At 39.4% G+C, this 10,771-nt stretch overlaps 1 protein-coding gene across 4 annotated transcripts in view; it reads left to right on the forward strand.

Moving 5' to 3' along the window:
- MAPK10 (mitogen-activated protein kinase 10) overlaps positions 1 to 4,598 on the forward strand; it is a 140,282-nt gene extending 135,684 nt beyond the window's left edge. For 3 of the 4 annotated variants that reach the window (XM_054296077.1, XM_054296078.1, XM_054296080.1), the window contains one exon: positions 3,216 to 4,598. In XM_054296077.1, the coding sequence (XP_054152052.1) occupies positions 3,216 to 3,358 (143 nt within the window). In that variant the 3' untranslated portion in view covers positions 3,359 to 4,598. Of the gene's footprint in view, positions 1 to 3,210 lie in introns of all 4 variants that reach the window. The other variant, XM_054296079.1, reaches the window with a different exon arrangement.
- The last annotated feature ends 6,173 nt before the right edge of the window (positions 4,599 to 10,771 follow it).

Genomic DNA, 10,771 nt, shown 5'->3' on the forward strand with positions numbered 1-10,771 from the left:
GAGGCCACTTCTGCCTGTCCAAAAAGAGTGTCTCTGTTATTACCAAGCAGCAGCATTTGAAAAAATAAATAAGTTTAATACAAAGCTGTAGATTATTTAGAATTAAACTTAAGTTCTGTCCATAGTATCTAACCTCCTCTCACACTCTCCTCTAGCCTTCACTAACCAGCTGTAGTTTCACACATAACATTTTCAACTCTCTCCTTTCTGGGTACAGAGTACAGTAAATAGCAGAGATCTTAATGCAGCTTATTTGTAGCATTCCCTTTCTAGGTGAAAATGGATCTTTTAGTCTTCATTTCCTGCCCTTTACTTGCTGTCTGAATTGCCATCACCCAGGAACTACTGGACACCTTTACTAGTAGGACACTTCCTCTGTCATGTGCAGACTCTAAATTGAGCAGCTGCTGGACTTGCCAAGCACTGTGACACTCGATCCCAGGAGCTGCTATTCACACGATTTATGAGAGGCTGAGCAGATCCCCAGTACAGACACTGAGCTTTTTTGGAAACTGCAAAAGCTGCAGTTCTCCTTTCAGTTTTTTTACCCCAAGTCTGCATCACTTGAGTTGAAGTCTGAGAGGCACTTCCATTGGTGCTATTTAGCAGCATTTCTCAGGAGCCCTTTCAGGAAAGAATCCCTTCTTTACAGCACACAAGCTGATGTGTGCTTTAAAAGAGAAGCTGTCAAGGCAATAGCAGCACCAGGAACAGATCCCAGGAACTGTTTCTCACCTGCTCTAACCTTTAGCACTTTTCCTCAATCCTGCAGTCAGTGAGAAGCTTCCTGCCAAACAGCAACTTCATAAATAGGGCTCTTTTTCTCTTTTGAGTGCACCTGTGTCACATCTGCACTGTCTCACCTGGCACACATCCCTCCAGGAGCAAACTGCTGTAGCACAGCAAATGAAGCATTCCTTACTGACTGGGACAGCTTTGTTTGGGCTTCTGAGGGTTGCTGCCCAAGTGCTGCCTTGTGCTGCTGAGCTCTTTAATTCTGTCATTGAGGTTTAGCATGGTTTCCTTTGTTTTTGTGGATACTTCATGAGTCTGGGTACTTTGGGGCTGCAGCAGGAGCTGTCACATCTGTGTTGTGTCATATGGAATTGTGCTGAAAGATAGGAATAGCCATAAAAATGCAATTTCCAGAAACTCGTGGGCTGCACTGATACTTGCTGAGAAGATCATAGCAGGGTTTATTGAATTCAGTGGTGCTGAATCAGACAGAGTGTAACAAAATTTTCACCCATACAATTTCTGCAGCTATTTCTTCAGTTATTTTGCCTAGCTGAGTGCATGTTCATCCAAGAAAGCAGCAGTTTGATCAAAAGTTGTTTAAACCTGCTGGAATTCTTTCCATTTTATTCTTAGGACAGTATCCATGACTTAATGGCAGGCTTCTGCCCAGCATGGTAAACATAGAAAGGTAATATATTGTTTAGTCATTAATACGAATTAATTCAGTCATATTTTGACTACCCATAAATGCACTTGTCTTGACTGATTAGTATTTTCATAAAATACCACATGATTAAATAACATGTAAACATGAAGTAACAGGATTGTACTGAATTATGAGATACACATAAATAACACTTTGCGAAACACTATTTATGACAGAGAGGATGGACGATTGCTGTCTGCAGCCACTAGTCAGACTTCATTAAGATTGCTCTTTCTGCAGCACCTACAAATTAGCTATTTTATTTTCAAATGTATCAGGAGAGTAAATGAATTTAATTGGTTCTGATGCCATAATGTACAACTAGAACAGCAGAAAGCAGTTCCCATCTGGAGCTCTAAATGTGAGCATATCTGTCTCTGTTTTGTGCATATTTACAGTGGATATGTATAAAGGGAAGAAAAAGTTGAGGAATATAGAATAGTGGTTGGAGGTATGGTATGGTGGCTTGTTTTCTCAAATTAATGTTTTTTTGCAAACTAGAAACTGACAAAAATCCTTTCCTTTTGCTATTGCAGCATATACTTTGCCTAGGCCGTAGGGAGAACTTTTAATCTCTGTATTAGGAATATATGAGTTGTGTAGTTTTACTGGATAATAGATGTTCATTTCTAGCCATTTGGTGGAAATGAAAATTTGTAAAAGTTGGCTGAGCACACTTTTCAGACAGAAGAATGAAATGGCATCTATCTACAGAACAAAGACCATGTCACCTGCCTAGCTGTAATTTCTTGCTATGCAAGATCATACAAAATGACACATTTTATTATCATGAATATTTAATGGAAATTAATGTATCTCTCTCAAACTGAAGACAGTGTTAATTTTGGTATAAGAGAACAAAAAAAAAAAAAAACCAAACCATTGCCTGGAAGTTCAGTGGAAACCATTGCCTGGAAGTTCAGTGGGAAAAAAACCCAATCAAACAGGTTTATGCTACTCTGCAAACTTTAGTTTGAGCTGAGGTTAATGAGCAGTAGCAGTTAAGCAATCATAGGTGCATGATAAATACATTCTTTACATGGCTCTGTATTTGTCATTCAGTTGTCTGAATTGATCAGACAGATAATTTCTGATGATATTCAGGGATGTGATGAATGTTCAGGTGCATTAATGGTAATCTCAGGAAGGTTCATTCTTCATTTCATAAAGTCAAAGTGATTTTTTGCAATAACATCTGTTACCATCATACTTTTAGAGAGGCAAAGTAAACTTGGCTGTACAAAAATACAGTCCTGGCTGAAATCCTGGGCTTAGTGCCCTAATCCTTAGTAAGGGAAAGAAACCACTCTGCATTTCCACGGGGTGATTTGATCCCACCCACTCTATTAGACTAAGCCACTAAGAAAGCTGGAATTTTGTGAGAAGAATATGGAGGAATTTATGAGAATATGAGGAATATATGAGAGGAATTGATGAGGAATAGGTGGGGTCTGTTTTTGTTTTGGCACACCTTGTATGACCCTGGCATGCTGTTGGGTGTTCTGGAACTCCAAGCGGACTAGAGCGAAGTGGGGTGACGAACACTGTATGACCTATAGCTTTTCAAAGCAGACTGGTGAGGGGTGGAATTTCCTGGTAAGATATTTAATATTATCCAATGTCTAAAGTTTGTATGGCCCATTTCCTGCTGAGGTTTGCCACTGGATAAAATGGCCTGCATACCACCAGGTAAGCACCGTCTGCTCTTTAACACATGGCACCTTCTGGGGTTTCGGGTTTAATCACGTTGGTGTTCGTTTTCGTAGCACAGGTGCAGCAGTGAACAGCAGTGAGAGCCTCCCTCCATCCTCATCTGTCAACGACATCTCATCCATGTCCACGGATCAAACCCTGGCGTCTGACACGGACAGCAGCCTGGAAGCTTCTGCGGGACCCCTCGGTTGTTGCAGGTGACTAGCCGCCTGCCTGCGAAACCCAGCGTTCTTCAGAGGATGATGGAACCTAGGAGGAAAAAATGATGGGAGCTAAGAGATGAAAAGAAAGAAATAAAACACAGAGATTTAAGTGAAACAAACAAAGAAACAAAAAAAAATTATCTTTTCAGCCTGCTTCTCCTACAGAGTTATGTAATGCAGCTAAGCTCAAGTGTGTATTTAACTTATAGTTGCTCTGCTTTGGTCTTCTTCCAGTGATGCTTACTGGGGGGCAAAAGGAAAAAAGGAACTGAAAAAATCCTTTTTTTACCCCCCTCCCCACAAGATGTAAAATGAATGGCTGCAAAACCAGCAACCTGCAACTGTCTTTTTCACACTGGCATGACAAGGTGTGCAGTGGCCACGCTCCACCATACGAGTGTGTGTCTGCCTTCACTGTCTGCTCTGCCATCTGCCCAGTGAGGCAGGCAGGGATCTCCATGCATTTTTTCCTCACACACATACACACATGTGCCAACAGAATCCTGGCAGTGCATGCAGCTGAGTGCCTGCACCACTGCACAGGCACTTAGTGTCCACGACTATAAATGGCCCATTCCAGGGGAACTGCTTAACTACATATGGGATCTTACAGTACAAATTCTATCCGTTTGCTCCTTGGTGAGGTTACATATGAGGACTTGTGGAAGTGTAAATAACCACATAGAACTGTGGCTCCCTCAGACACTTGAAGATGTAGCACCAAATTTCTGCTGAGAGTTGTATATATATTTTGAAATAATAACCAGTTTTATTGAAAGAAGAAGCCACGGAGCTTCATAGAAAAAATGCTAGTTTGTGAATGTTAAGACTTGTTGTTCTGATTTTTAGAGCAGATATGCCAAGATAAGACTGGGTTAGAAGGAAGCACATGTATCTTTGCAAGTTACAGGGAACAAGAGTGAGGGGTTTTTATGCATGTCTAAGCCCAGAAAGGTATCAGTAAGCAACTTTTTCTGTCAATGTGAAGTGAGTTATCATCTTAGGGCATAGATAAGCTCGCTATTTTGAAGTACATGTATGTTTGTAAATTAGAGGGTGTGACAGGGTTGGAGAATAAGCAGACTGTGATCAAAAGGACATGCACCAACTTGTTTTTATTTTATGTCTAGATCTTTATTAGGTTAGCTAGAGAAAGGATATTTGCAGCTCACTCCCTCTCAGTGTGTGTTTGCAGCTCAGAGGTTGTTTTCCCTTTTCGTCATTCCCTAGCAGGCACTTCTGCTACTCGGAGAACAGGCATTCTCTGGGTGCTTTTGGCTCTTCATTTCCTCATGACAAATCAGTGGACTCCCCAGGAAGTTTTAGCATCTGTGTTGCACAGAAAAGAACCACAGAGTGCATGGGTCTAGTTTTCCTACATTGTAACAACCAAGGTTATCAATCAGCTCATGCGCTGGCCTGGAAGGGTCGCAGCCAGGGGTCTTGGGCAGTTTGGACAAGTTCTGAAGAACCCAACAGTGACTGAATATCAAATTGAATTTGCCATGTAATAAAGCAGAGGATTTCCCATGGTAAGTAACAGCAAGAATGACAAAATTCCACACAAAATTTCAGAATTGTTGAATTTTTTTTTCCCAGCCAAAACAGCAATTGGCATTTTCCACAGCAAGGTCATCATTTATCTGAGTTGGAAATTAACCAAAATCCAAGTCATCTGTCCTTTTACCAAAGTGTGCCATGTAAACTGAAATGAGCTAAATCCTACTCTAATGCTTTTCCAAGTGCCAGAGAGAGAAACTGTTTAGACTATGTTAGTGGATATTTTAAATTCACTAACTCTTTAATATTCAAAACTCTACCAGAATAGGGCTGCTCCATTGGGTGGCTTACAAGCCTGCCATTCTGTGGTAGAATAAAAAATTAGTATCAAATCAGATTTTTTTCAAAGGGAAGAAAGAGAAGGAAAAAACTTCTCTCCAGGGTGAGGAGGAGGGGAGATAAAAATGAAGAGGATATAAAATAAAATCAGACTTGGTAGGTCTGAACTGTATCAGAATTGCTATAAGAAGTGGGGGTCTTTCCCTGGTTATATTTTTGGTAGATTTTTATCAAATTGTTTTTGGAGAATAAAATTAGGTTGTTAATGTTCTAAAAACTCAGAGCAGTGATTTTAAAAGCAATAATTTACTACTGCTAAATATATTTAGCAATATTCTCTCTTGAGAAGCCATGAAACATCAGGTCATTATTGAGTGATGTAACTCTCACTCCAAAGCCAATGATCATAAAAGTATTGAAAGGTTAACAGCAAAGCTCTGTAGGTATGTAGGCAATAACACCAAGGGTGACTTCTTAGCAATAATTAAATATATCACCTCCAGATTTAATTCACCATAGATACATATTAATAATATTCAGGTAACTAGCATCTACTTTACATTCCTTAGTGTGCACCATTCGGGTGTGTTATTTAAGCAAAGCTAAACTAAGTCTCATTGAGGCAAAACTGCAAAAATATCACCAGTGTAGACTGTAGAAACTTGGAGTAATCCCAGTTCATTGCCAGTGATGTTATGGAGATGTAGCATAGGCAACAGCAGAGAAGCCATTTAGAGTAGATGGCGACTTGTAGACCTGCCATGTTTCATCTCTAGAAGGCAAATATGTGCTCTTAGTCTCATGGTATAATTCAGTCCTGTTTGGGTTCATGAGTGCAGGGTGGAGAAGCAGTCACCAGAGAAGGTGTCCTTAGGTGGGTACTGAATGGACTCACAACACAGGAGTTACATAATCAGCTTTATTCCCTGATTCTGCTAAGCACCAGGGCTTGTTCAAACATCTCATGGAGACTGTAGGATGCTTACAAAAAATTAACTAGCGTGTGCTTTTGTCCTTTGCTCAGCAGTGATCGACATCAGCATGTGCTTAAGTGCCTTGCTGAAATGGGGCCTGAAAGAATTACTGCATCTCTTTTTGTCCTCAAATCAGTCTCCTTCATGAGAAGCTCTGTCTAGGGGAGGAGACTTGGAGCTGTCCACATTGGACACTAGAAAAAAAAAAGCCATCAATGAAGAAAAGCATTAGTTCTGTAAAGTTCTGGTCCTTGTGTGTCCAAAGTGAAGCAGCAGGAATAGCATCCTTTGTTTTGCTTTGTGCCAGGAATTCAGTGCTGTCTGCTGATACCTTACAATAACACATGTACTCTTGGATAAAGGATCATAGTGAGGATGTTCTGAGGATGTTTTAAGGGAAACCACTTTTTTTTTTTTTCTGATTCTAGAAGTTTTGATGCCATCCTCCTAAAGTCTGCTCCCCATTATTCCAAAATTATATTCAGCTTGATAATGATAGATTCTTTCCTTAATTTTGCCATTGATCTTTTAAACCTGCTTCTGCTTAACACGTTACTAAATGTAGTACTTTGGCAACAATTTTCACTTAATTCTCTGAGGTTTGCAGTTGTAAGCATCACTGCCACCAGTGCAGAAGTGAAGGAAAGTGGGAAGCCAAAGATCTGTGACAGATGTTCCAAGGTATTTAGGCACCATAGGGAGCAATCAGTGAGCCTGTGCCAGAAGTGGCATAACTTACATCATCCTGAATGGCAGCTGGACACCTTGGCATTTCTGAAAATATGCCTCAGAGCCTCTTGGTGTCATAAGTGCCTCAATACCCAAGGAAATTCTGTTCCAAGTGGCTCACCTAAGTCATGTGTATAGGCAACAGCAGGGTGAGGAGAATGGCATGAGCATTATCTGTCGGTGACTGCTCAGAGCACTAGCTGCATTGAGATGGTTGAGAGGAAAATTGCTGCAAAACATCCCTGCTTTTTTTTTCAGATGGAGAATTTTGGGATAGTGTGAGGAAAAAAAAGAAATAAGTCAGAACAGTTCTTAAAAGACCTTCCCTCTATTTTCTTTCTCACTGCTGAGTTTAAACAAGGATGAGGCATTGATTTATTACAAGTTGATGTAAGGTTATGTATGTTTTCAATCCAAAATTTTGGTAATTTTTGAAAACAGTCTTCAGATACTGACTTGATAGCTGCAATAGTATTTTGTGAGCTTTGACTGTATTCCATTAGAATATATCTTCAGAGAGTTCAGATATTTGAGTTGATCACTGTGATTTATGCAAATTGTATTGTGGTTGATGTTCCCCCCCTCCTATCTAGAATTCCACAGCACAAATAGATTCATGGATCATAGCAAGTTTGCATTACATAAAACAGATTGAAATTGGAGTGCAAGTATGGCAGTGTGTCAAAAAAAACCACCCCCAAACCCCACAAAAAAACCCAAGCAGCAAAGCTACAGAAAGCCTGATCAGGTTTTCTAAGCCCTAATGCACTGATGGTTTTCCTCTGGAAATCACCAGTTCCTGCAAAGCATTGGCTTCTGAAGGTTACACAAGACAGATGATCATGTCACTCTTCCAAATTTATAAGCAATTTGGTTCATATACATTCCTTTATCTTCATAGATATTGCTTTACTTTCTAATTCTGGGATAACAATACTGAAGAAATGAGACCTGATGCAGTGCCTTTTGGGAGTTTCCCAAAGTAGTACTACTGAACTGATTTGGATTGTATCCTAAACTTGTCAGTGAGCGCCAGTGATTTCTTTTCCACCAATTTATTTTCTCATGAAAAACATGCTAATAGTAACTTTTAGTACTTCCTGAGAGAGACACTTTTAGAAAATCTCCCAAATGTTTTATTAAAAAAAGTGTTTTGAATATGTTTGAATTATTGTAAAATGGAATTGGAGTATTTTAATTCAAAGTAACTTCTAGTAAACAATGCTAGCTATTTATATTGCAAGCTTCACAGTAGTTTAAAGGACCAAAAACTATTTTAGTTTCAGGTCTATTTACTTCTATTCAGATCTATTTATATTTCTTCCTTCATGCTTCTTTGGAGTTTAAATTTTGTGTGAATTCAAATGTGCAAAACCAACCAAACAAAAAAGGCATTTTACAACAAACTCTGTGCTTCCAGGGAGAGCAATATGAAAGAAAACCTGCAGGAACCAATTAGTTTTCTTTTTAAAGTCTGAGCTAGTCATTCCATTTATGTTTAGGCTTTTCTTTTTCTTTACTTCTGTATGTGTGTGTAGGGAAGAGAGGGTGTTAATATGGATTTGCAGAACCTCTGTTCCACTTGTGCTTGGTCCCAGTTGTCAGTGTGGATAAAGAGAGGAATTGTAACATAATCACACATCTTCAAGAATCTGATGGCTGTGCTTATTTGAACTTCCACCACTTTAAAAAGGACACAGTTAACTGATTGCAAGCTCAAGGTGATCTTTTTCACACACACACACAAACACACACACACAAAAAGAAAATCATTGTGCAGTAGGTTTGAATACTACATTAATATGTAATTGTCTTAATTAGTAAGATGCTTGAGGTATGCAGGGGAATGGTGAAAGTGTCATCTTCACCAATGAGCTGGAAAACCAACCTGTCCAGTGGAATTTAGTGGAATCTTCTTAGTGTATTAGGAACTTGCCAATGTGGTCTGATTTTTCTTTCATTTTTGTTTTAGGTTTGGGGTTTTTTTAATCAACAATTGATTGCAAGAAGTGAAATGTTTAACTTAATGCATGTTCAGGCTCATTGGCCTATGGCAAGTTTGAGTTTTAAAGAGAGTTTGATTTGACAAAAGAATGTTGAAAAACTTCAACTGAGGCTAATGGTGCCTTTTTACCTGAGAGGGAAAAGCTGAAAAGCACACATTGAAGGAAGACACAGGAAGACACAGTCAATTTGGGAAATAAATGTATCCTTACCATGCTTATCATTTCAGACAGGTCTCTTTTGCTAATTTTCACTGAGCAGGGCCATTCTTGTCTTCTGGAAAGCAAGATATTTATAATGTAAATAGTTGTATGGACTTTTTTTTTTTTTTCTTCCTCTGTAACTAATATGTAATAATCCAACACGCTATTTCTGTTAAAAACTTTTACAATAAGGCTGCTGTTTGCCTAAATATGGTTGACCTCTGACCTTTTCCTGAGTCAGTGATGTGTTGATAAAGGAGGGTGCTGGAAGTTTCAGTGTACATATAGAATCATGTATATTTAGTGAATTGGGTAAGTGGGACTTATGGCCAGTATACATTAAGCCACAACAGTAACAAAGCTCCAGAACTTAACTAGCAAAAACAACTGTTCACCTTGCCATGTCCATCCTGTAATGAGATCTAAGTTGCACCTGCCTGTAGTTCTGCATGATCAGACTTCAAAGTATAACTAACAAAATCTGTAATGTATCAGTGTTGATAAACGTAGATGTAAACAAGAAAAAAAAAAAGAAAAAAAAAGAAAAATGAAAAAAAGAGAAAAATAACAGAAAAATTGAATAACTTGATCAACAAAAGAAAATCAGCAACAGCTCAGTATCAAGACTGGAAGATGAGACATGTCTGATTTTGTTGCACAGTTATAACTGAAAAGAACAACCTGTGTCAGTCAGCATAAATGGACTACAGTAAGACATTTGTTAAGGAACCAACATTATTTTCATACTGTTTTTTTCTTACCCTGTTTACTTTGAGCATCTGTAGTTCCCTGTGTATGGCACAGGGGAGAACAGGGCCTCAGTGATCAGTGTTTTATGGGTCAATGTCGCATCAATGATTTCCAATTTCTGTTTGTTTAGCAATTACTGAACGAAGATGGGACTCTCATGTTCTCCCATGTGTCAAAAGGAATCCTGTCAGAGCTTCCTCATGAGGATACTCTTCTCACTGCTGTCCTGACTCCTGTCTGGTGAGTGACTTTGCAGTGCTCCCAGGAAAGAGCCACCACGGGTTCCCTGTGGGCGCATTGTGCGTTGTACTTTCACGGGGGCTCAAAGTCACTCAGGGACAGGACTCAATTGAAGTATGGTATGTACTCTATGCATGACGCCTATATCACACCTTTATGACCTTATAGTGGTAAAACTGATGATCTTTACAGATGTGGATTTGGACCATCTTTTTTTTTTTGGAGGAAAGCTGTCCTTATCCCACAAACCACTCGCTCCTATCCAGAGCAGCTAAATGGGGGTTATAGAAGTTAAAGAAGTGCAAGGTCCTTCTCGGGATCATGCCCATGGGTGAATTTCATGCTGTTTGAATGTGATCTTGCCAAAAAAGCCTGTATATCTAGCAGGGGAGACTGTGACTGTCCTATAAGGAGTGTTTGTGTTGTTTACTTTAAAACAAGCTTTGCTAATTAAAGTAGTGTATTCCGGAGTCTATTTGAATGGCATGAAGGGTATCAATGAAGAAGGTGGAAAGAATTCTCCTACAGCTCTCCTGGCTTCTTGTTTCTTTTCCTTCAGCCCTTTCTAGGGGACACACATAAAGCAGTAAACACATGGACAGTGCCAGGATTACTGAATTCAGTGTTGCTTTGGGTGGGCTTTATTTAAGAAGCATCTACAGCACTACAGAA

Source organism: Melozone crissalis, unplaced genomic scaffold (genome assembly GCF_028551555.1).
Source record: "Melozone crissalis strain CALT ecotype California unplaced genomic scaffold, PUWL_Pcris_2 ptg000006l_1, whole genome shotgun sequence".
NCBI classification, from domain to species: Eukaryota; Metazoa; Chordata; class Aves; order Passeriformes; family Passerellidae; genus Melozone; species Melozone crissalis.